Source organism: Carassius auratus, chromosome 8 (genome assembly GCF_003368295.1).
Source record: "Carassius auratus strain Wakin chromosome 8, ASM336829v1, whole genome shotgun sequence".
Classification (NCBI taxonomy): Eukaryota; Metazoa; Chordata; class Actinopteri; order Cypriniformes; family Cyprinidae; genus Carassius; species Carassius auratus.
Window position 1 is genome coordinate 549,838 of NC_039250.1, and position 25,211 is coordinate 575,048.

At 36.2% G+C, this 25,211-nt stretch overlaps 1 protein-coding gene across 3 annotated transcripts; it reads right to left on the reverse strand.

Moving 5' to 3' along the window:
- Positions 1-2,409: 2,409 nt before the first annotated feature.
- On the reverse strand, positions 2,410-21,309 carry LOC113106897 (putative histone-lysine N-methyltransferase PRDM6). 3 transcript variants are annotated; one of them, XM_026268917.1, is made up of 8 exons: positions 21,107-21,308; positions 20,496-20,892; positions 18,180-18,487; positions 13,194-13,321; positions 11,949-12,073; positions 8,965-9,307; positions 6,072-6,248; positions 2,410-2,925 (listed from the first exon to the last, which is right to left on the reverse strand). In XM_026268917.1, the coding sequence occupies exons 2-8, from the start codon at positions 20,884-20,886 to the stop codon at positions 2,811-2,813; spliced, it is 1,587 nt and encodes a 528-aa protein (XP_026124702.1). In that variant the 5' UTR covers positions 20,887-20,892; positions 21,107-21,308; the 3' UTR covers positions 2,410-2,810. The 3 variants fall into 3 exon arrangements, with proteins under 3 accessions (XP_026124702.1, XP_026124701.1, XP_026124703.1); XM_026268916.1 differs by having other exon boundaries at positions 20,496-21,309; XM_026268918.1 differs by having other exon boundaries at positions 2,790-2,925; positions 6,062-6,248; positions 20,496-21,309.
- Between the last annotated feature and the right edge of the window lie 3,902 nt (positions 21,310-25,211).

The following is a 25,211-nucleotide window of genomic DNA, read 5'->3' on the forward strand; positions in this document are numbered from 1 at the left end:
GGCCAGAGACACAGCTCACACTTCTGCAGGAACCAGAGGAAAACTCACAGTCCTGTTCATGAGCAAGAACACAGTCAGATTACACTCAGACGGGTCTGCAGATCAGATATAGTATTCATTTGTTAAATATTGAGGTAATCCATCCTTTACCTAATTTGGTGTTTGGCTTGTAAATCTCTCATTATGCTATATGTGACCCTAGAGGACAAAACCAGTCTGAATAAATCATCTCTCCATCGATGTGTGGTTTGTTAGGAGGACAATATTTGAAAATCTGGAATCTGAGGGTGTTATAAATCTAAACATTGAGAAAATCATCTTTAAAGATGTTCAGATGAAGTTCTTAGCAATGCATATTACTAATCAAAACTTAAGTTATATATATTTATGGTAGGAACTTCACAAAATATCTTCATGGAACATGATCTTTACTTAATATCCTAATGATTTTTGGCATAAAGGAAAAATAATTACAAAAACAAAATGAAAATATAATTTTTTTCTATTTTCTTTTTTTAGAATTGTATTACTTTCTTGAAATGGGATGGAGCTTGATAAATGTTTTGGCACTTCTAGTGGAAACGTTTGGTACTGCGCACAAACAAAATCTCACTGAAAAATATTTTTTACATTTTTAATGATATCAACTTCAAATTTGGAACACAACTCTTTTAGATTTAAGGCTTTTGATATTCTCAAAGTCTTAAAGTAAAACATGTTTTGAAAAATATAATAATATAGTATAACATTTAAAAATAGTACTTTTGTGCATTTTTCATAAAAAAAACAAACTTGTATAACTTTTGTTTCATTTTTTTTTTAATCTTTCATAGAAAAAAAATCTGTCACTTTTGACTGAGGGTTAAATATATTTTAAAAATACAAAATTTGAAAGAGAACAAGTTTACAGAAAGCCAATATAGTTCTTATTTATCAAAAATTATAATAATTAGGGGGGAAAGAAGTGAAACTGTTCTACTCTGTGTGAGTAAAGTCACTTTGGAAGTTTAGTCTAATTCGATAACATTAAGTAGTATTTTAATGAAAAATAAACCGACCAGAACACAACATGAGAGATAAATAATCAAATACAATCTACCAGTTTAATGCTAATCAAAGTCTGGTCATTACTTTATTCACAAGAACATTTTTATTTACAAAAATGTTGAAATCATGCAAACAAAAGCTGGATTTGAGCCGAACACATTCTGAAAATACAGCACAAGTCATGATTATCAGACATTCAGGTGATTCATCAAAACTGAAGAGATTCTGCGTGTTTAGAAAAGGAGCACAGCTGCATTCAGTGACTTTGGTTTGAGTGGAACATCAGAAACGACAGATTAAAAGTGTCTCATAATCACATTAAAGCTCTAGGAAACACAAGAGATAAAGTTTACCTGGGAATATCAGAGTAAACCCCACATTCAGTCGCTGTGACCGCCTCGCATGTCGGTGCATAAGAGTTGAAATATTAAATAATCAGAAAAGTGCCATACAGCATGATATGGGAGAAATATAATATTCAGAATTTACATTTTATACAACAGAAAGTCATTTTTGGTGAAGCAGTGTAAGTCATGCTGCGTAAAAGCTGCAGTTACACAGATGTGATCGTTTCTGTTCAAACGGTGCTGTGGTTTGACACCTGCTAATAGATATAGATATATATTATATATGAATCATTTTTTGTTTGCTGGGCAGACCCTCAACACTGTAAAAAGTGACGTTCTTGCTCTCTATCTTGTGTTCCAGTACAAATATCTGTCCTTTAAACACGTGTTATACAATTAAATCTGTGCACTGTCATCGAACCTTACTCAGAAATCCAGACGCAGTCATGAAAGCTGCGCTAAAATAAAAGTTTAAATGTTACAAATAAGTTACTGATGTTGTAGCACTAATATTACAATTATATGATACATGTTACAGTAAAGTAACAAGTTTGCAATATTCTGATGGTTATACTTTTTTAATGTTTTTATGCATAATACTAATAACCCTAGAATGTGATCAAACGGAGTTTAATATCACTCTGGTCACAATTGTGACAGACCATAAAACACAGTTTATCACACTCTTTTGCATAATTTGTATTTTTATTGATTATTTCAGAGGGTTCCTCCTTTTCATGTCTGGGAATAAAAATTGGGATTAAACGGGTTAATACTGTTATTCACTGGAAATGCAAAATTAGTTCTTTTTGAGAAAATTATCAAAATGAAGTGTTATAAAATAATAAGATAATTATTTAAAATAAGTGTAATAAAAAATGTTTATTAAAATAAGGAAATAAATGCCAATGGACTAAAACAAATAAATGGAAAGCAAATTAAGATTTTATTATTATTATTATTGTTTTAAGCATAAATGCTCTTTAATTAAAAAAAAAAAAAAAGATTACTTATGGCATCTCATTTTGTATTTCTAAACTTTTTTTCTTTTTTAACTCAAACTTAATATTGTAAGTCATTCTGCATCTTCATTTAAGTTTATTTTGATATTTGTACTGGAAGGCAAGATAGAAATAGTGCTGAAGAATATCAGTTTTTACTGTTCTGTTCTTCCAAACACAGTCTCATTTCATGAACTCATGAATAAATAATCTCCCCGATAGCCCCGCCCCCGATAGCCCCGCCCCCTGTTCGTGCCTGGATCGATGTCTCTTAACATCTCACTTATTTTATTACTGCTTTTGGTTTTCTGCGTGTGATTGAGAGTTTCTCTGAGGAAATCTTTGGTTTTGCTTAAGTGTCCGTGACATTTAATCATGATTTTCCCTGGTCGTTTAATTCCAGCCGGTCAATCAGTTAATCCACCTCGATTGATTCGCTGCTCTCGCTGATGGGTTTGCACTCGTTGGGCATCCGCTGGTGTCTGCTGAGCTGAGTGGCCTGCGTGAAGCTGCGCTCGCACCGCTCACACCTGCACACACACACACACACACACACACACGGGTCAGGCCGGGTGTAATTGTGGGGTCTCATGACAGACACACAGAAAGCCTGTCAATAATGCATGAGGATGGGCGGCCCCTGGAGACCCCTGTCCAGAACAGGCCCCGGCTCCTCATCAGCGTCACACAACAACAGCAGCTTTCTGAGGTTTATACAAACTCTGAAGCTGATTCCAGCTACGATCAGTCAAGCAGCTCGGCTCGATGAGAGAAGCTCAGGCCATTGATCAGCTAAAGATTCCTGAGCGCTTCTGATGATTGTCTTTGCTCAAATGCTGATGACACGCTTGTGTTGCACTGATTGCTTATTAGACGCTTGATTCGTTACTGAAGCACGACTGCTGTACGTCTGAACAACACAGACATAAGATAACACATCTGTCCAACCACGCTTTCAGCTCCAAATCTGGATCATCTCAACATTATAAAGACTTCAGACGATTCACTGAAAGCACAATGTTTGCTGGAGAAATGGGTCACGTGTAAAGAACACCAATCCATCAAATGCTGTAACTGTTTTGAAGAAACCACATGAGAAAGTACAGCAATATTGTCTTGTAGATTATTGTGAAATATGTCTTGGCGAGATTCACTCAGACATAATCTGTTATGTCTTACATGAACGTTTAGTTAACAATCTGATGTTCAGCGTTATATTAGATGCATGCATTACAGTAGATCTTAATATAGATCTGTCTCGATGTTCATCAAACATCACAAGAAAAGAGTCTTGATCAAACTACTGTTTATTTGCTTCTTTCTTTTTATCTTTAATAACAAAGATAAAATAAAAAAATAGCTATACTGATAATATAGTAAGTATTATTATTATTAATGATTGGTGATTTTGCTTTGGAATCTTCAGAAAACTAGATTTTTGTCTAAATCAGATCTCTCCATCGTCTTCAAACTGCTGTAGCTCAGTCGTTTTTTGTCTGATTCCAACAAGTCTAAATATTTTATTTTGTACTTAATTATAAAGCAGAATGTGAAAATAAATAGAACTCCTTTTTGAAAATACCTCATTTCAACTCATTTTGCCAGCATGGGTTCCATATTCCATATCTAATCTTATACATACATATATGAAGAAAAAAAATATATACAGTATGTAAAAAAAATAATATATAAATTTTTTTAACTAAATGACTAATTAGCTATAAAATATACATTTAAAAATACAAAAATGGAAAATGTATAGAATTAAAATATGACAAATTTTATTTATGAAAACTTATATTTAAAATACATTTTGTAAAAAAAAAAGTGTGTGTGTGTATGTGTGTGTGAAGAGCTTATTTGCAAAAACAGATAACTTTGTTTTAAAAAAATGTCAAAAATCACATTTTTATTGTGTTTTATATATATATATATATATATATATATATATATATATATATATATATGTGTGTGTGTGTGTGTGTGTGTGTGTGTGTGTGTGTGTGTGTGTGTGTAAAAAAATAATATATATATATATAAAAGGTGCTGGTCATATAATTTGAATATTACCAAAAAGTTGATTTATTTCACTAATTCCATTCAAAAAGTTAAACTTGTGTATTATATTAATTCATTACACACAGACTGATATATTTCAAATGTATATTTCTTTTATTTTGATGATTATAACTGACAACTAAGGAAAATTCCAAATTCAGTATCTCAGAAAATTTAGAATATTGTGAAAAGGTTCAATATTGAAGACACCTGGTGCCACACTCTAATCAGATAATTAACTCAGAACACCTGCAAAGCCTTTAAATGGTCTCTCAGACTAGTTCTGTAGGACACACAATCATGGGGAAGACTGCTGACCTGACAGTTGTCCAAAAGACGACCATTGACACCTTGCACAAGGAGGGCAAGACACAAAAGGTGATTGCAAAAGAGGCTGTCTGTTCACAGAGCTCTGTGTCCAAGAACATTAATAGAGAGGAGAAGGGAAGGAAAAGATGTGGTAGAAAAGTGTACAAGCAATAGAGATAACTGCACCCTGGAGAGGATTGTGAAACAAAACCCATTCAAAGATGTGGGGGAGATTCACAAAGAGTGGACTGCAGCTGGAGTCAGTGCTTCAAGAATCACTACACACAGACGTATGCAAGACATGGGTTTCAGCTTCACATTCCTTGTGTCAAGACACTCTTGAACAACAGACAGCGTCAGAAGCGTCTCGCTTCAGAAAGGACTGGACCGCTGCTGAGTGGACCACAGTTATGTTCTCTGATGAAAGTAAATCAGTGTCCCAGAGTCTGGAGGAAGAGAGGAGAGGCACACAATCCACGTTGCTTGAGTCCAGTGTAAAGTTTCCACAGTCAGTGATGGTTTGGGGTCCATGTCATCTGCTGGTGTTGATCCACTGTGTTTTCTGAGGTCAAAGGTCAATGCAGCTGTATACCAGGAAGTTTTAGAGCACTTCATGCTTCCTGCTGCTGACCAACTTTATGGAGATGCAGATTTCATTTTCCAACAGGACTCTCACCTGCACACAGTGTCAAAGCTTCCAGTACCTGGTTTAAGAACCATGGTGTCCCTGTTATTAATTGGCCAGCAGACTCACCTGACCTAAAATCTATGGTGTATTGTGAAGAGGAAGATGTGATGTGTCAGACCCAAGAATGCAGAAGAGCTGAAGGCCACTATCAGAGACACCTGGGCTCTCATAACACCTGAGCAGTGCCACAGACTGATCCACTCCATGCCACGCCGCATTGCTGCAGTCATTCAGACACAAGTATTGAGTGCTGTACATGCTCATACTTTACAGTTGACCAAGATTTTTAAAAATCCTTTCTTTGTATTGGTCTTAAGTTATATTCTAATTTTCTGAGATACTGAATTTGGGATTTTTCTTAGTTGTCAGTTATGATCATCAAAATTAAAAGAAATAAACATTTGAAATATATCAGTCTGTGTGCAATGAATAAGTTTGACTTAAATCAACTTTTTGATGATATTCTAAGTATATGACCAGCACCTGCATGATTAAAAATCGAGAGCTTGAAAGCATGTCCGGTGCTTGTTGGAGAATCTGAAGTGTATGGACTGTACAGTAATGCATATATCGTTGTGAAACAGAGGGTTTTAGGAACGGCTGGTACTCACTGTTACTTACTTGAAAGGCTTCTCCCCGGTGTGTGTGCGGATGTGGTTGTTGAGCGTGGTGGCTCCGGCGAAGGCTCGGCCGCAGTAGCCGCACTTGAAGGGCCGGTCACTGGAGTGTGTGACCACGTGATTGCGGAGCTCGGACGGCTGCGAGAACGACTGCGAGCAGTGACCGCACTGATACGGCCTGAAACACAGAGTGACCCTCATCACCAATAACCCCAGAGCTGCACCGTCTCAGCATCAGATGAGCTGACGATTAAACACACACACACACACACACACTCTCTATAGTCTATATATGAAGAGTTCCAGCTCTGATGTCAGTGTTTCCTGACGAAGCTGAGCGAGGGACTGAAGTTTCTCTGTCTGATGCTGAATATCTTCAGATGATGAATGTGTGCGCTGCTTTAACTACAGCAGCACGAGTGATTAATGTACACTTATTGTTTATTGCTGCAGCGGCCGGAGACATAAATAACCCTCCAGACCTCCACCAGACGCACCTTCAGCTCAGAGCGCAAGCGGATGTCTTACTCGAGAATATTTCTTCTGCTCGATTTGGTAATGAATGACTCGTTAATGAAACGTGTCACCGCTGAGATTGATGTGAGCGAACAAAAACAAGAAAAACACCTGCGCATCAGCAGAACACAGCAGCGCAATGATGCCGTGATTTATCCAGCGCAAATCTACATATAAACTAAACATCAATAAATATGTAGAAGCCAAAGACTATAAAGCATCAGCTCAGATCGTCCCGGATTGCCTCGTTCAGCTAAATTTTATCTGCGCCTCGGGGTCATAAAGTTGAGTATCGACAAAGCCTCACATCGACTTCATCCCGCAAACATTTTTCTTCTGTATGAATATTAGTTTATTGAATAAGTGGCATCTGTTTTCCTCTGCATCACGTCTGGACTGGGGATGTCTTTGTGAAGCGCAGCTGATTTATAGAACTGAACGCAGCACGGAAAATAGAGCTAAGCAAAATATTTCCAATACATGCTCGGCTGTGTTTAATTAGGTTTAGAGATGATGTTACACTCATGTTAAATCAACTCAGGAACCTTCAGACGTGAAGATCTCAGAACGAATCCCATCATGATGCTCAGATTCACCGTGTGAACGGATCTGAATCATCAGAAGTCCAGACGCAAGTCGAAAACACTGAACTCGAACTGAATTATTAGCACTCTGTTGACTTCTATAGAAGCTTTATACTTAAGAACAGGTTTTACAGTTAACTGGAAGTAAAACTGATACTAAAAACTATTTATATATGTTAAGTGCAATATAAAATAAGCATGAATTAGAATAAAAGAAAATATAAAAATATTCATATTTTCAGCTAGTTGAGACTAAAAATTCTAACTTGATGTACTAAAATAACAAAAAAAATAAAACTAAAACTTTAAAATTTAAATAGAAACAGAAAATTAAAAAATGACAAATATTCAAAATATTAATAGAATACTATAACATCTTACTAATAATAAAATAACACTGGTTAGGAAACAAATTTCAAATTAGGAATTGAATTTGTTTAAAAATGAACTTTGCAACATCAGCATTGTTACAGAACTGAATTGAATCTGAAATGAACTGAATTATGACACTTCCGTCTTCTCCAAAGCTGCTTTATGGCTAAGAACAGAGTATTATAATTCTCTAAATCTACAACTCTGTCTATAATTAAAACCATAAAAATTGTTAAAAACACAATTGATTAATTAATTTATGAATAAACACAAAAAACTGTTAAAAATTACAAAAACACAAAAATTACTAAAACTTTGAAAAAACTTAAAATCACAAGGAAAACTAAATTTAAAAATAAAGATAGTTTCAATATATATATAAAAAAACTTTAATAGTACACCAAAGACACAAAATTAACACTAGTTAAGAATCAAATTCGAAACTAAGGATCAAAGAACTGATTTGTTTCAGAATTTATGAGCTTTGCAACATCGACTCTTTGTAGAAACGAATAAACTCTACTGAATTGAGCTGAATTTTGACACTTTCGTCTTCTGTAGAGATGCTTTATAGCTGACAACTGAATTTCCAATTTAGAATCGAATAATTTAATTTATTTTATAATTCATCAATTTTGCAGCATTGAATCTGTTATTGAACTGAATTGAATCAACATTAAACTGAATTGAATTATGACACTTATGTCTTCTGTAAAGCTACTTATAGTTAAGGATCAAGTTTCAAATTAAGAATCTAAGAACTGAATTTTTTTTATAATTAATTTTGTCAAATTTACCTGATTGAACTAAAGTGACACTTGTGTTCAGAAGTGCTGCTTTATAACGGAATTTCAATTCTGAATTAATTTATGAATATTATTTATTGTTTATTAGCTGAATTTTGACACTTTTGACTTCTAAAGAGCTGCTTTATAGCAGACAACTGAATTTCAGTTTTAGAATCGAATAATTTAATTTATGTTATAATTCATCAAATTTGCAGCATTGAATCTGTTATTGAACTGAATTGAATCAACATGAAACTGAATTGAATTATGACACTTATGTCTTCTGTAAAGCTACTTATAGTTAAGGATCAAGTTTCAAATTAAGAATCTAAGAACTGAATTTTTTTTATAATTAATTTTGTCAAATTTACCTGATTGAGCTGAACTATGACACTTGTGTTCAGTAGAGCTGCTTTATAACTGAATTTGAATTCAAATGAGTTTTAAGGCGAGATTTAAAAATGTATAAATGTGTAATAATTTATAATATTGTTGATCTTCGTAAAGCTGCTTCCAATCAGTCTGTATTTACTTTAGATTTAATCATTTAGCAGATGCTTCCATCCAAAGCGACTCACAAATGATGACGACAGAAACAATCCAAACAACACAAGAGCAATAATACGCCTGGTACCTGTCGGGGTTCTGCGTGCACACGTGCATCTGCAGCAGGATCCTCTGCGTGAAGGTCTTGAAGCACTGGCCACACTTCCACAGATGCCAGTCGCTGAAGTCGGAGCTCAGCTGGCTGGTGGACGTGGGGCTGGCCAGCACGCGCTGGTTCTTCCCGCTCATCTGACTCAGGCTGGACTCCACGTGACTCTTGTCCAGCAGAGAGAAGCTCCGAGAGCAGGGCGTCTGAGGGAAGACCATGGAGCGCGGCAGCAGCGAGGAAGACGAGGGTTTGGGACTCTTACTGAAGGGCTGGAGCGAGTCCTGACGAGACATTGCCTCCATGACAGAAGACGGCACGTTCACTGCCACAGAAACAGCAGAAGAACACCCGAGTCAAGCCGAGAAACACTCGGTTACTCCACATTAGACAGATCTGAACCCAAATTCTATTTTATGATTGATGTACAGTATGGTTTGTGAGGGATTTAAGATACAACTATTTGAAAATCTGGAATCTGAAGGAGCAAATAAAAAAATCTACATGTTGAGAAAATCACTCAGATGAAGTTCTTAGCAATGCATATTACTAATCAGAAATTACGTTTTGATATATTTACGGTAGGAGATTTACAAAATATCTTCATGGAACATGATCTTTACTTAATATCCTTAAGATTTTTCTCCTAAAAGAGAAATGTATAATTGTGACTCAAACAATGTATTGTTGTCTATTTCTACAAATATACGTCTGTGACACTGATGACTGCTTCTGTTCTCCGAAAAGTATATATATATATATATATATATATATATATATATATATATATATATATATGCTTTTAAAATGTATAAAATATTTTCCTTAAAATAATATAAATATTTTCCAAAATAAAATATTTCAAAAATAATTTTAATTTATCAAATATTTTTAATATGAACCATAAAAAGCAGTTAGATAGTAACATTTGTTATATTCACTTAGTTGTTTATTTTTGTTGAAGTACTAAAATACCTAATGAAAATGAACTGAAATAAAACTAGTAAATAAAGATATATAAAACATATTTAAAATATATAAATTCATATTTAAATAAATAAATGCATATATATATATATATATATATATATATATATATATTAAACTTTAAAAAATGAAGACAGGAAATAGAATCTAATTCAATTAATCTAATCTAATTCTAAATCAACGATACTATTTGACTATTCTGACCATCTATAAAGAGTCATTGATCATTTATATACACTACTTTACAGGAGGTTTTTTCCCATGTTTTATGAAAAAAACTATTTTCTGCTCACCAAGGCTGCATTTACTTATGAAATATTATTGTGATTTAAAAATAAATGTATCCAATATAATAAGTTTATCTATTCTAACTAAACAGCATCAGAGAATCAGCCATGGAGTCAGATCTCGGCCGATGAATCGACGTCTTCAGACACTTGATGTTCAGAAAGGCTGAACACATTCCACATTCATCATCACACAGCATGCAGTGCACATAAACACTGAATTAGCCGAATGTAAGACGAGACATGTGAGAGCGCTCTGATTCAATAACGCCAGCGCGTTCGATGCAGCATGAAGCATGAAGCTCCAGAAGTCGTCAGCCGCAGACCTGAGATTAGACTGAACGTGGAGAAACACACGGCTCCGCAGGACAGAGCATCTCAGGACGCCGCTGACTGCATTCATTACATCTACATCTGAGCAGATCTGAGACTTCATATCCTCAGACTCACACATCAATCCTGGGCTCCACAGACAAAGCGAAGAGCTCCTCTCTCACAGTATTTCTCCGGTCACATGACACACTGTTCTGTGTAAAGACGACAGTAAGCAGACTGAGCTCATAAAGTCTGTGTGCTGTAAACACTGGACTGTCAGACTCACTCTCTCAGAAACACTGAGCTGAGTTCTTCTGAGTTATCCACTCATTCAAACTAGGGATGCACCATATTCGATTTTTTCCGATATCCGATATCCGATATCCGATATTTTTCTAATTGTTTTGGCCGATAGCCAATGCCGATATATATTTCCCTTTGCTTTAAAACAACACCAAGTCTCTCCTGTTTAGAAATTATAAACACATTATTTTAATTTTTTTATTGATTTGAGCAAAAACTTTTTTGTTAGAAGTAATCAACTTCATTAAAGTAATTTTTTAACATTTGAAGATGCAGACAGATGCAGTTGAAACCTTAAAATTTTATTGGTGGATTTAACATTAATAGATGGTCTAAAGCAAAAGAGTTGTAAAAAAAAAACAATTATAATAAACTGTTAGCGTTCATTATGTTTACGTTTTTATAATTTAATTTTAAAACATTTATTCTCTTACTAAGTGTTTTGAACTGAACTTCACTTAAAGCCTTTATATACAGTATAATGCATTATAAAAGTAGTTTTGATGTATTAATTATGCACGTGATCTCATGAATTATTGTAACCACAGTTTTAATATTTTTCTGCCTTTAGAAAGTATAAAGCATTAAAACACAAGATGCATTTGAACTTTTGTTACAGTTATGCATGAAAAGATCAAATGTATTAAAACGTGCATAATAAAAACCTTTAAGCACTATATAAAGTGTTACCGAACCAGATGGTTTTATCTGTTTTTAAGAAAATGTTACTTGAATCGTGTTGTCGTTACATTTTCGAAACAGTTGCACATTTTAGAAATTGTTATCTTGAATCAGATGCACTTATATGTTGGTGAAACATTTACCAAAACCACCAAAACTGAGCAGAACCAGCGTGAACTTCTTGCAAATAAAAAGCTGAAACTGAAAACTATCCCGGATGAGATCTGTGCATGTATCAGCGACTAAATGTGACAAGACACATCTGAATCTGAATGTCACTGATGCAACAGATGACGAAATCATGGAAAACACACGTATGACTCCTCAGAGATGCATCAGTGTGTGTGTGGTGGGAATAAGTGTGTGTACGGTTCAGACGAGAGCTTCTCTTACAGTTTTCGTCTTGTGCGACGCACTGCAGCGGGATCCCGAAGAAAGACGTGTAGCTGTCGTTGTACCACACCAGCAGCTCTGTTCCTCGAGGGATATCTGCACACGCTCGGTAGAAGATACACGACCTGAAACATTCACACTCAATGCTTAGAAATCACATCACACAATACTATATGTAAATCCACTAAATCATTCATCATCATGCTTGAATTAATCGTCATCCTTGATTTAGTCTCATCCACCACGACATCAAAATAAAACAAGAGCCGAGTCTATAAATCAGAGCATCTCGTAAGAGAGAAAACATCGGCTCGGCTCAACATAAACACTGCAGCGCTCCAGTGAAAGAGTCTGTTTGGGGAGCGATGGGTGGTCCGGACCAACACGTCACCTCCCAAACACCAATCCTGAATCTGTGCAGATCAAAGCCAGCTGACGGCGGAGCACTGCTGTGGTTGTGTGAGAGATGGAGCGGTGCGGGATGCCCCCTGCGCAGGAGATGCCAGATCAGACCTAACTCCATCCAGCAGCGGCCGCTTTGAAGAGGAGTCCAGACAGATATTACAGATCATAACAGAAGATCTGGAGCGCGCTACAACACGGGCTTCATGAAGAAGATCCGCTCAATATTAACCCCCTTCAGTCTGAGCTCTGTGGAACATCATCAGACACTGACTGACACACACGTGTTCAACTAAACAAAGACTTTACCGTCTTTATATACAGCTAGAAATACTACAGACTGAAACCAACAGAAAACTTTTAGCATTTTTTTAAATCGAAAAACAATTATATTTACTGAATTTTTAAACCGTTTTTACTTTATAAAGAGGTTTTGAGAGGTTTAACATACAAAAATCTGCAAGTTCTGTCCACACACTATACAGAAAATATATATTTTATTATTATTTCATTTTAAGATAAAAAAATATATATAGAATAATATTTACAAAAATACAAAAAGACCATTAGATTTTATTTTTTAAATAATAATAATAACAAAATAAAACATTTATTTATTTATTTTATATATATATATATATATATATAAATACTCTGTTATGTTTTTATGTGTGGACACCACTTGCTGATTTTTATAAACAATTTCCTTTCCTGTATCTTCTGTTAATTATCTAATCCTAACGGAACAATACCTGTATTTTTAGAGTTTTGTCAGATCAGTCAGGTGTTGTGTGCTGGTGTGGGTTGGTTTAGTTAAGATAGTTAGTTAGTTAGTTTCTCTACCTGTACTGCACCACCATCATGTTCTGCTCTCCACAGTGTCTGGCGCAGCGGATGTACCTCATCCAGCTCGATTTACTGGGCTCGTTCCCGTCAAGAAAGTGCTGTAAGGTTCCCTCCTGATCGTAAATCTAGAAGAGAGACATCCACAAACACCGTCAGAACTCTCAGTCGTCCTCGTCTTGTGTGCAAGATAACAAACTAAAAGAACCTGCAGTGCTAACGCTGCCTTTAAATGTTCTTAGAATGTTCCAAATGTCAAATGTAACTTTTCTGAAAGTTAGAGGAAACATTGAGGAACTGTTACATTTGATCACTTTATTGGAACGTTACTTTTGAATGTTCTGTAAACGGTTACAATGTTTCAGAGCAACGCTCCACACACACTGTATCAATACTGTCTTTGTGCCAACAGTTTGAGAATGATATTAAGTAACGAAACGCTTCAGGTCAGGACCTACACAGTTTCATCGCCTTGTGACAGATTCAGTGCTGTTTTAAGAGTGTTTGTGGTTTTATTTAGCACTTTTAATTTGCTGCTATTTTATCTTGAACAGGAAACTCCTGTAAAATAGATTTTAGATCTCTGAAGGGCTTTCCTAAAGGTTAATAAATAAATATATTCATATAATGGTAAATAAATAAATAAATAAATAGATAGATACTTTTAGTTTGCATTTAATATTGTAACCTAATTATATTGCTATCCTGATTAAACAGCATTATAAGGGTTTATATCATTTTTAGGACCCGGGCACCAATGGAATTTTACAGAACAAAGCTGAAACGGCTATCTACTGTATGTGTGTTAAATACAGTCATTTCTACCACCATAGCCGTGTTCCCATCATAATAATATCATAACAGTTGAGCTGGATGTCAAAAATAAGCACTTAAAGTCAGACGTACAGACTAAACAAGCCTTAAAATAACACGAAGCAACCATAAAAACCTCCAGTGAAAACAGAGCGAGACGCTCATTCCTCAGATCCGCCGTGTTCTGCGTTCAGATACGGTTAGAGATGCTTTCTCTCACAACACTGACACAAATGAAGCATGAAATAAGTTCAGTGACGAATTACAGCGTGGAACCTGGTTAAACAAGAGCAGAAATCAAATAATTATCCTGGCCGGCGGCCTGCGGCGATGACATCATCACGCTCAGCCAATCACAGCAGACGAGATCAGAAAATATTATTCACCAACATCTGCAGAGGCAGAGATATTTGTGTTTCATAAAAGCATTCAGTCATGCTCAGACTATGTTCTGCCCCAATGTAGAGTCAATCCAAGACACAGAACCGCCGCCATCCTGCGTTACTTCAAATAACATGATCAATCCATAATATAATAATTCATATAATGAGATTTATTTAAAACATGAATATAACTTCAAGTTACAAAAGCTTCAACAAAAATTGTTGTAATTTTTTATTTAGTTTAACTTGATGCATTAAAATGACAAACTAAACTAAAATATAAAAAACAATTATTAAAATTATATAGACATTATATAATATAACACATTTTATGTACCAAAAAAAAACACCGAAAAAAAAAACGTATTAGAAAATGTAATAATAAAGACAAAAAAATAATAAAAATTACTGTAAAAAAAGAAAATATTTAAATAAAAAACTAAATTTCCCCTATTTTCGTTTAGTTTAATTTCATGTACTAAAATACTAAAACTAAACTGAAATAGAACGACTTATATTAGAAAATCTAATAACAATTAACACAAAACACACATTTACTGTTTAATCTGTTTCAAAAATAATACACATTTTCACCTTTTTTCGTTTAGTTTCATTTAATTACCCAAAATAAATAAAACTAAAACTGAAATTAAAAAGAACACTTGTATTAGAAAATCTAATAAAAAAAACACAAGAACAGCTTACTAAAACAAACAAAAAATAACTAATTAACTAAATAACTTATTCAAACTATTGATAAAAACTACAATATTATCTCAATGATACTACAGTATTTAAGATCTTTTAAAGGAATATTCCTCCCAAACAAGCAAATTCTGGTTGACTTTTCCATTCCCATTGACTTCCATAATATGGACGAAACACTATGGAAGTCAATGGGGACCAGAAATGGTTTGGATCCCAAAATTGTTCAGAATATCTTATTTTGTATTTAACAGAAGAAACAAAGGACATGAGAGCGACTAAATGATGACAGAGTGATCTTTTTTTTTTTTTTGGGTGACTGTTCCTTTAAAAGTCATCTTCCTCCTGACTCTTCTCCTGTGAGATGCACTGAGACTCTCGCTGGAGTTTATTTTAACGCAGTAAAACAGCACAGGTACAGTGTTTAGTTCATAAACGTCACATTACTCACTGCATCACGACAGCGCCTCGAACAAGACACGCTTTTACTGCGAGACATGTTTACATCTGATTTATCCCTCATACACATACAGACATACACGAGGATGTCCATTTAACACATTCACTTGGTGCAATTAAATGTGGAATGAATAACGTGTTAAAATGCATTTAATGCAGCGCCCCGTCCAGACCTTTCCATCATTACACACTGACGCAGTTTCTGATGAAGATGATTCAGGACGACTGACTGATAGAATTAAGTTATATTAGAATAAAATTCAAGATATGAGAGCAAAAAATCACATCATATGTATACACTATACCAGTCAAACTTAAAGAAGTCTCTTCTGCTCACTAAGCCTGCATTTATTTGATCCAAAGTACAGCAAATACAGTAAAAATTTGAAATATTTTTACTATTTAAATCATCTGTTTTCTGTGTGAATCTGTGTTAAAGTGTAATGTATTTCTGTGATGCTCCGCTGTATTTTCAGCATCATTCCTCCAGTCTTCAGTGTCACATGATCTTCAGAAATCATGAAAATATGATGATTTACTGCTCAAGAAACATTTCTGATTATTATTATTATTAATATTTTATTTCTTAGAAAGATTCTTCAAGATTCTTAGAAAGATGCAAAGATCAGTATTTGTCTGAAATATACCATTATACTATATATTATATACTATATTATACCAATCAAAGGTTCAATAAACATGAAGTTTATATTGTGTTTTAGACAAAATAATTCAGTTTTGGTCAATTTTGTTAATTTAAATAGTTCCAATCAAGGCACAGCAGAACAGCGGAGCATCTCTGATCAACACACAGCAGTGATTCGTTTCTGAATGAATCAGCTTTTGAACAAATCAAGTGAGTCGATGATTCAGTGACTCTTTCATAAAGACATTCACTTGCTTTTTTTTAATAAACTGCTGTTTGAACAAATCAAGTGAGTCAATGATTCAGTGATTCTTTCACAAAGACAATAACTCGGTTTGTTTCTAAATGAATCAGCCATTTGAACACATCGAGTGATTCATTGATTCAGTGACTCGTTCATAAAGACATTCACTTGCTTTTTTTTAATAAACTGCTGTTTGAACAAATCAAGTGAGTCGATGATTCAGTGACTCTTTCATAAAGACATTCACTTGCTTTTTTTTAATAAACTGCTGTTTGAACAAATCAAGTGAGTCAATGATTCAGTGATTCTTTCACAAAGACAATAAATTGGTTTTTTTCTAAATGAATCAGCCATTTGAACACATCGAGTGATTCATTGATTCAGTGACTCGTTCATAAAGAGTCACTTGATTTGTTTCTGAATGAAATAGCTGTTTGAATGAATCAGTTGAAAGAATGATTCAATGACTCACTCGTTAAGACATTTAGAGTGTCATTTCATATTTCAGTTTTCATTTTTAATATCATTACTTAAAGCTGAGCATTTCTTTATAATGCTACTTTTTTGTGGAACATCTATTCAAATCTTTCCTATTTAACACAATAATTTGTATTTTTTAACCAGACATCAATGGAGAGATGATTTATTCAGCTTTAGATGATAAACGTGTGTGTGTGCTTCTCTAATGAATTAGACCTGGACTATCATTATCTCTGTTGTATATCTCTGTCATTTAAAGAGTTTAATTTGCTCCTAATTGACTGAATAAATGGCTGCCATCAGGTGTTTAACGCGACAGACGTCCATCCATCAGCTGTGAGCGTAATAACACGTCAATAAAAGGTCAGACAGACTTCATCAAACGCTGGATCGGCTGTAATGAGCGCGGCGTGTGATCCGTTTCGCTCATATTAAACTAATAGATGATCTAACAGGGGAAATATGAATCTGTGGAGCTACCACTCGACCGAAGCCAGCCCCTGATTCATTCTCCATTAGCAGTGATTTCTGACACACTCCAGAGAATCATTCAGCCGCGCTCGCACTGCTATTTCAGTTCAGGCTCAAATGTTTGTGTTTTACACATTCCAGCCTTTCATTCTCCGCTCTCTCTCACACACACACACACACACAGCGTTCACTCGAATCTAGAGGAATTTTTACTGTAGAAACTGACGTCACTCTGAAGCAGACATCTCTGTCTCCGCATGCATCACAAACCCAGACTTTCACCTCAGCTTTAAAACATTCAAACAGCTGTCAGTCTTCTCTCTTCTGTACTTTATTCACCCGAACTGGAGCATCTTAGCAGCTTCTCTACCTTTCTCTGAGCGTGTAAGAGGTTTAGCTTTATGCACATCTATGGAAATTTGTTTCTACCAAGGAATAAAAATATTAAAAAGGTGCCTGCAACTTTTTATCTCACATTTCTGACATTTTATCCACAGACATGCATATTTATATCACATTAATCTAAGATTTTTACAATTACAACTCAGATTTCTGGTTTTAAATCATATGATTTGTTTTTTATTTGTCCTTTTAATCTCACAGTTCAGTTTTTCCATCACATCTTTCTTGCAATTATTAGTTTATATTTTGCACTCTGTCTCTCTCTCTCTCTCTCTAAAGCTGCTGACCTTTAGTTAGTGTGTTTGGGCTTTTTCTAATCCACCCCTCTTTGTGTTGGACACATCAGGATGTTCCCGCACACACACACACACACACACACTCACCTCCCATAAGTGTCTTGTGTTTCGCACGGATCCCGACTGCACCTTGTCCAGCGGCAGCGGGACGCCCTGGAAGGGCCCGATCCAGGTGCCCTGTGGGATACGCTGGGACGCACAGATGCCGTATCCCAGACCCGGGACGGTGCTGGTGCACAGACACACCTCACGAGGAAGATCCCTGAGCCAGTCCGGGACGTCTGGAGGAGCAGCGGTCACCGAGGAGCTGCTGGTCCCCACCAGCCTCCGCAGCGAGTGCAGGGGTCCGTGCATGGGGCACTCTCCGTTACGGTTGTCCGCACACATGTCACAGCCTGAGGGACGGCACAGCGAGAGGGACGCTTATTTACCCACACACAGATGGGACCCCGAACGGCCCCCGAGATCCCCTTCACTGAGTCACACACAAACTTTAAATTGTGCTTTTGTCAGCTGATGCATGAAGACATTTCTGCTTCTGTGCTTGAACCCGTGCGTAGGTACAGGCTCAAGAACGAATTTAAACCAAAAAACAGATGCATTTATCAGCTTCTAAATAATTTCACAATAGTAATCACTCAAAACATTTGCTTCTATTTGTGCCTATAAATGACTGACTTTATGCACACACACACACACACACACACACAAAATTGCTATTGACTTTAAATGATGTACCATGAATTACATATTTAGAAAAACAAATTTGTGCACTTGACTTAAAATTATAGATTTGAAATGACATAAAAACAGATTAAATTATTGACTTTATTCACAAAACGTGCATTTCGCCTGAAATTATTGACTTTAAATTATGCACAAAAAAGCTGAAGTTATGCATAAAAATATTCAGTGCATTAGACTTAAAATTACTGACTTTATGCAAAATAATTATGCATTCGATTTTAAATGACTGACTTAAATTATTAAAAAAACTGCACGAAACGAGTAAAAAATGATTGCGTTAAGCATTTAAACACATTCTGAGTGAGATGTTTGTTAAAACGTTTCTTTTTCTATCATTAAAGTGACCTAAATCGCAATGTGCATCGTCTTCTAAACTGACTTTAGTTGCTTTGTAGATGCGCTTTAGTCTCGAATCATGTTTTCTTATGTTGTGCTGTGCATCAGTAGTTTTGCGCATGTGTTGTGTGTAAAGCGCTTTCTAAATGAGCTGCACTGCTCTGAAATATGGGCTGGGGATCGCGCATGTAGATAAAGAAGTGTCGGATCCCCCGGAGACACACATGTCCCGTGTTGGGATGATGAATGTGGCCCGATGGAGCAGATCGATCAGTGATCCGGACTCACTCCACAAAACTATACAGCAATTAATTGTGTGTTGTCCTCTCATCCCTCATGTATCGATGAAGATCTGCTGATCACTCGGACTGGATTTCCCTCACAGCGCGCATTTAATTATCCACAGATCCGAATATAACGGGACAAAACCTAAAGATTCAGAAGATCATTCAGAAGAATTCAAAGCAAAAATGATTTCAATTGTTGCATTGACAATCAATGTACTAATTATCATATATTTGATTTTTAATTAAACATATTCAAGACATCTCCGCCAATTTAAATACTACAGGCCTAGGCTACAAATCTGCTAAAAAGGTTTATTCATTAAACGTTTTAAAATAAAGATGAGATTAAAATGCATTTTCTTCATTGTGAATGTCCTTTTTTGTTTTATTTATATTCATTTTAATTTGAGACAGTTTCCTTGATTTCATTAAACGATTTCAGGATATTCGATTCAACACACACCTGCCTGAGAATAAAATTAATTCGATCACTCTTTAGAATTCAGTAAAATCAGATGCACAACACAATCTTCGGCCCATTACATAAAATACTGAGAAACTGTTCTATAAACATGCACTAAAATAATGTAGACTAAACCAGTGCTGCTTTATCATAAAACTAAATTACTCATTTAAATATATTTTCTAAATCGCAAAAAGACGTAAATTGACTTTTTTCAAAAACGAATCGCCAGAAACAGATTTAGGTTTGCAGCTCAATAAAGCGCTCGTTTTGTCAAATACTTCTTCCTCAAATAATTAGGTTTTCAAAAACCATGTTTCTCTCTTGAGCTGCTTATACCTTTCTTTAAAGTAAAAAAATACAAACATGTATATCCTTCTATATGCTACTGTAGGGTATGTGTTAATGATAATGACAGCTTCTTCAGATGCGCTGCGCTCCTTCAAAACAAGAACGCGATGTTTAAGAAAGTTCCCATGTGACGCTTCTTTTCTCTTGTTTATTTTTATGATTGCGTGTGTGTGTGTGTGTGTGTGTGTGTGTGTTATGGAAGAGCATGAATCTACACACGGTTGTTGAGCTCTCCGTTGTGGTTGTTGATCGGGATGATCTCCATCCGCTGCTGTCCGTACAGATAATAGTCCAGCTCCTCGGAGCTCAGCTTCAGTCGCGAGCCTTTATCATTCTTAAAGTTGGACGACAAACAAAGTTCTTTGGCTTGAGACGATCCCCCGGCGGAGTCGGAGCTCAGCGGGTGTCCGAGCAGCGCGATGTGACCCGCGGGAGACGCGCTGGAGCTGGAGGAGCTGGAGGAGATCAGGCTGGGTCTCTGCGGCACCGGAGGCGGAAGGGAAGCGGCTTTCAGCGCGCTGTTCTGCGGGAAGAGCTGCTGCCAGTGCTGGATGTAGGTCGGGTCCACTTTGAGGAAAGCAGACCCGCTCGGCTCGCCCGGCTTCAGCATGTCCGACTGTAACAGCAGCACAGATGATGGATGATGATGATGATGGTGGTGGACTTTCATGTGCTCTCCAGAAAAGAATCGCTGGTTAACTTAACTAGTCAGGCCGCCGCGCGCGTCTAAACACACTACAACACAGAAGCCGAGGCGCTCCGGTGTCCTGCGCTCGCGACGCATGTTTGTGCGAGTCAAGAGCAAGCGCTCGCGAGTGAAACACACTTACCCTGTCAGAAGAGTCCAGGCTGTGACTCTTGGGCACTCACAACATCTCAGCATTGACCGCGAGCTCTGCTCGAACCCCTATCGGCGCGTGCATGCGCAGCGCGCTCCCGAACGAGCACGCGCCTCTAAGTGATGCTGAGCGCTTGGTTTTAATTTGGCATTACTTTTTTTTAAGTGGCGTGTCATGCATTAGATTAGGTAAGTGCGTGCAGGCATTGTACAAAAGTAAGCACAGCACAAAAAGAAAAAAAGTTGCTGGAATCTTGAATTATTGTCGGAATTTTATATTTGAGTTTGCATGACAATAAATGACTCTATGCGTGATCACGCAATGCACACAAAAAAAGAAAAGAAAAAAAAAGACAGACGTAGAGTTGCTGGAATCGTAAATTATAATCGGAATTTTTCTGTTTGAGTGTGCATGATAATTAATGACTCTATCAATCAGGCATTTGATAATTGTATTAGTCTATTTCCTTAAGTCGCTCGTTGACGCAGCAGATAAGACTGCATAACTAGTTTCCCAGCCTTTCCTTCCAGACGCTTGAGAAAGTTTTGGGAAAGCGCTGTTTCTGAATGTAGGGCATTTTACAGCAGAGGAGGGGAACTGTTTTGACTGGCAACATTCTGACAGGCCCATTCGTCATCCAGAGGTCTCTGCAGATTGATAACGAACCAAAACACAAACATTATCGTCTGAAAATGAATTCTTGTCTACAAATGCATTTCACCCTTAAAGAATGTGAGCAACAACAACTCGCAGATTTAGATTTTTCTTTAGCGATAAAGCTTATGTTGCGATTATCATTAAAATTATAAACACGATTTAATCGCGCTATATTCTACTTTAATTAATTTAATTATTGTTATTATTTAAATATGAACAGTAATGCATGTCGAAGCTACCCTTAAAACCATTTATAGTTGTCACACTTCCAAATAACCCAGCTCTTATGACAGCGTATCGGTGTTTTTATTCATTGATAAATGAGCGGTGAAATAAAGTGCACTCGAGGGGCAGAAGAGATCAATACATTAACTGCCCAAATATATCATTTTCCGTGCCAAAACCCGGATTATTAAAGCTGTGTAAACTTGGGCTTCATCTGTATATTTCCAGCGCGTGAAAAAAGTGTTTAGGTGTGTCTTTCATTAACATGGACTGCTGTTTGACATTCACTTAGACCCTTTGCATTTCTTGTTAATTAATTCTGCTGATGGCTGAAAGACAAATGAACGGCTGTGTTTGACAGGAGTCCGATAAAGAATTCAGCCACCAGCGTCTCTCCTCTTATTATAGTTTTAGGGTCACGGGTTGCTGACTATATAATTCATTAATATAGACGTATATTCAGATGGGAGTTAATGCTCGTCCTGTTGTTGCAACACAGATTTATAATAAATTGGCTGGTGATAACCCACTGCAAAAAAAAGAGAGATTTACAGAAGTGCCTAGAGTGTGTTTTTCATCAGTCTATTAATGATGTAAAAGCGCTTTTGCTGCTTATACCTTAACAAAACTCGTTTTGTGTCGTTTGATAGCGAGAAAAGCAGAGTGAACTCATTCAAACCGCAGATTTCCAGGACACTGCTGCTCGAGGTCGGTTCTTTAAATACTCGAGGTGTCCTGGATTCACTGACCCTTCATAGTGTTTGCGTTTCTGCCAAAATATGTTTTTTTTTTTTTTTTTTTTTTTTTGTGAGATAAAACATGAATAATCCAGTATTGGTCTAAATTCATTCATTCAATTAATACAGTAATTAATCAAATCAAAACAGACTAATTAGCTCTGCATATTTTAATGAGACAGAATTAAGTTATCGTCAGTTTAGCCGCCATATTGAATTGAACGCGGTTAAAGCGCGGATGCGAGGATTCACTCTTGCAATGGCATGCACTCTATAAAAGTGCGAGATTACGTAATTTTTACATTTCAGAGCTGTTTAATGGAGTTTTTGTCTATTTAAAGGCTTTCCAGATAGATATTTTATCAGCTAAACAAACGGTAATCAACAGTGAGGAATCTGTGGAACGCACTTGAGTCTTTCACGGCCTCATTCTAGTTCCGGTCAGAGGTTAAATCTAAACTCTACTCGTGACTGAACTCTAGTCATTATTGAAATATGTCGCTGTCATTCTGTCAAACGAGACAAAGAGGGCGCACTAGATCCTTTAAAAAATTATCCGGTCCCACTTACAATCTATGAAAAAGACGTTTTATAATCACTTAGCTACATTATAATTATTTTATTATTGTTTCCATAAATGTATATAACATGTATGCACACTGTTCTTGCATGCAACAAACATGAGTTTGGTAGTTTAGTTCGATTTAAGGAAAGAGAGTGTTTGTAGGTTGGCTATCCAACAAATAGAGAATGTTTTCAGAAGGTTATGAATTAATATTCTTCCAGTAGCGTTAACAGTATGTTTGTTCAGAGTTATCTGGTTTTTAATAACATTGTCAAAGCAAGGTATATAGATATTTTTCTGATGACACGTTCAGTCTTATTTAGACGTCCTGGAGTCCCTGACCCAGATGGTTGACCACTACACCACATCGCCTCACTTGTGATCCATCAGTGAAGACACGCAGACGCTCAGTGTGGAGCAGATCTGAAGATGCCATCAGCTTCTCGTTCTCCTTCTGTCTCTCTCAATCCAGCTCAGTGACTGCTCTGCTCTCTTTGAGTCTTCAGAACCCCTCTAACACGTCCTGACAGACCTCACGCTGGAGAATCACAATCATACGAGCACACCATCAGTGCAAGTTCATGATGAAACAGTCAATTATATTTACAGAACCCTACCTGAAGTAACCTGAAGAATTATGCATAAAACACCATTTTCTGGCAATTCAGCAGCATTTTTGCAGTGATCTCCTCAGCTGATGCCTTTGTTGAATTCTTTCGCAAGAAAAACAGCGAAAAGGGTGATACATAAAACAAAACATGACACCTAAGAAGCTTTTGATGTATTCATATAAAATTCACATCCCGGCCGATGGTTAGTCCAGCCGTCAGTGCAGAAGTCGTTACGGTGAGCTCTCCAGGGTCAGGTCTTCTGAGATGAGCTTTGGTGCTTTACATGGCAGCTACCAGCGAGTGTAATGAAGCACGCACTTGACCTGATTAAGGGACCCGCGGCCCTCAGATCAGGAAACACTGCAGAGAATAAACCCCATTAGAACAGGGTTTATACGACACCAAATATAAAGATTTCTAGGCCTGCTTACACTCTTACAAATAACAGCGATGCCACAGAAGAAACGCTGTGAGTTCTCCAGAACACTTTCCACTGAACTCTTTCTGAACAGAACTACTCTAATAAATAAAGCTTCTTTACATCCATGGAACCACCAAAGGGTCTTCATAGCAGAAAAGTGTTCTTCACACTGATGAAAAATGGTTCTTTTATTGGAAGGTTCTGAAAGGTGGAACCAAAAATTATTCTTCTATTGCATCACTTAAGAAAATAAAATCTAAAGTACCTTCTTTCCATTATAAAGAATGTTGTTGTTGTTTTTTTGCGATACAAAGGCTCTAATGATGTAAAAGGTTTACATTACATTGAGGAACATTGCTTTAGTTGCTCTTGTTTAAGATTCAGCTGCAGTGAACCAGACCATCAGAACTATTATGTACAAGCCATTGTTATGTTTTACAAATGCTATTAAAATTGTAAACCAAATTGCATTGAAAATCCAGTTTAAAGTAATAGCTGTGCTAGGTAGTAAGCAGGTAGACTTCTATCTAATATTCAGACCAAATGTCCTGTGCCAAAAAAAAAAACAAACATTGAAAACTAGATTTTTCAAAAATAAAAAAATCCATATTTTCAAAAAATATAAACAAAACAAAGATAATCGGAGTGTTTTACGAGAAAACAGTTTTTTTAGGCTTCTTCAAATAACATTTAATTTAATTTATTTAATTTAATTCAGTGTTTAAAAAAACTGTTAAAAAAACAGAAAAAAATTTTTTCTTGTTTATTTACATTGATTTCCTTATCTCTGTACATTTATAAATATTATTCTTTATAAACCAGTGTGTCGTGTTGTACACCGTAGATTAATGTTCATAAGTAGCCTAAATAAATTCCTGAG

What these genes read in the sequence shown, in the direction of transcription:
- LOC113106897 (XM_026268916.1), bottom strand. Translation starts at nt 20,946, where the DNA reads ATGAAAGTCCACCACCATCATCATCATCATCCATCATCTGTGCTGCTG. An exon ending in CAACGGAGAGCTCAACAACC is followed by an intron (nt 18,488 to 20,495) that starts GTGTGTAGATTC and finishes GCCGTCCCTCAG; the next exon opens with GCTGTGACATGTGTGCGGAC. An exon ending in CGTCGCACAAGACGAAAACT is followed by an intron (nt 9,308 to 11,948) that starts GTAAGAGAAGCT and finishes TTTCTGTGGCAG; the next exon opens with TGAACGTGCCGTCTTCTGTC.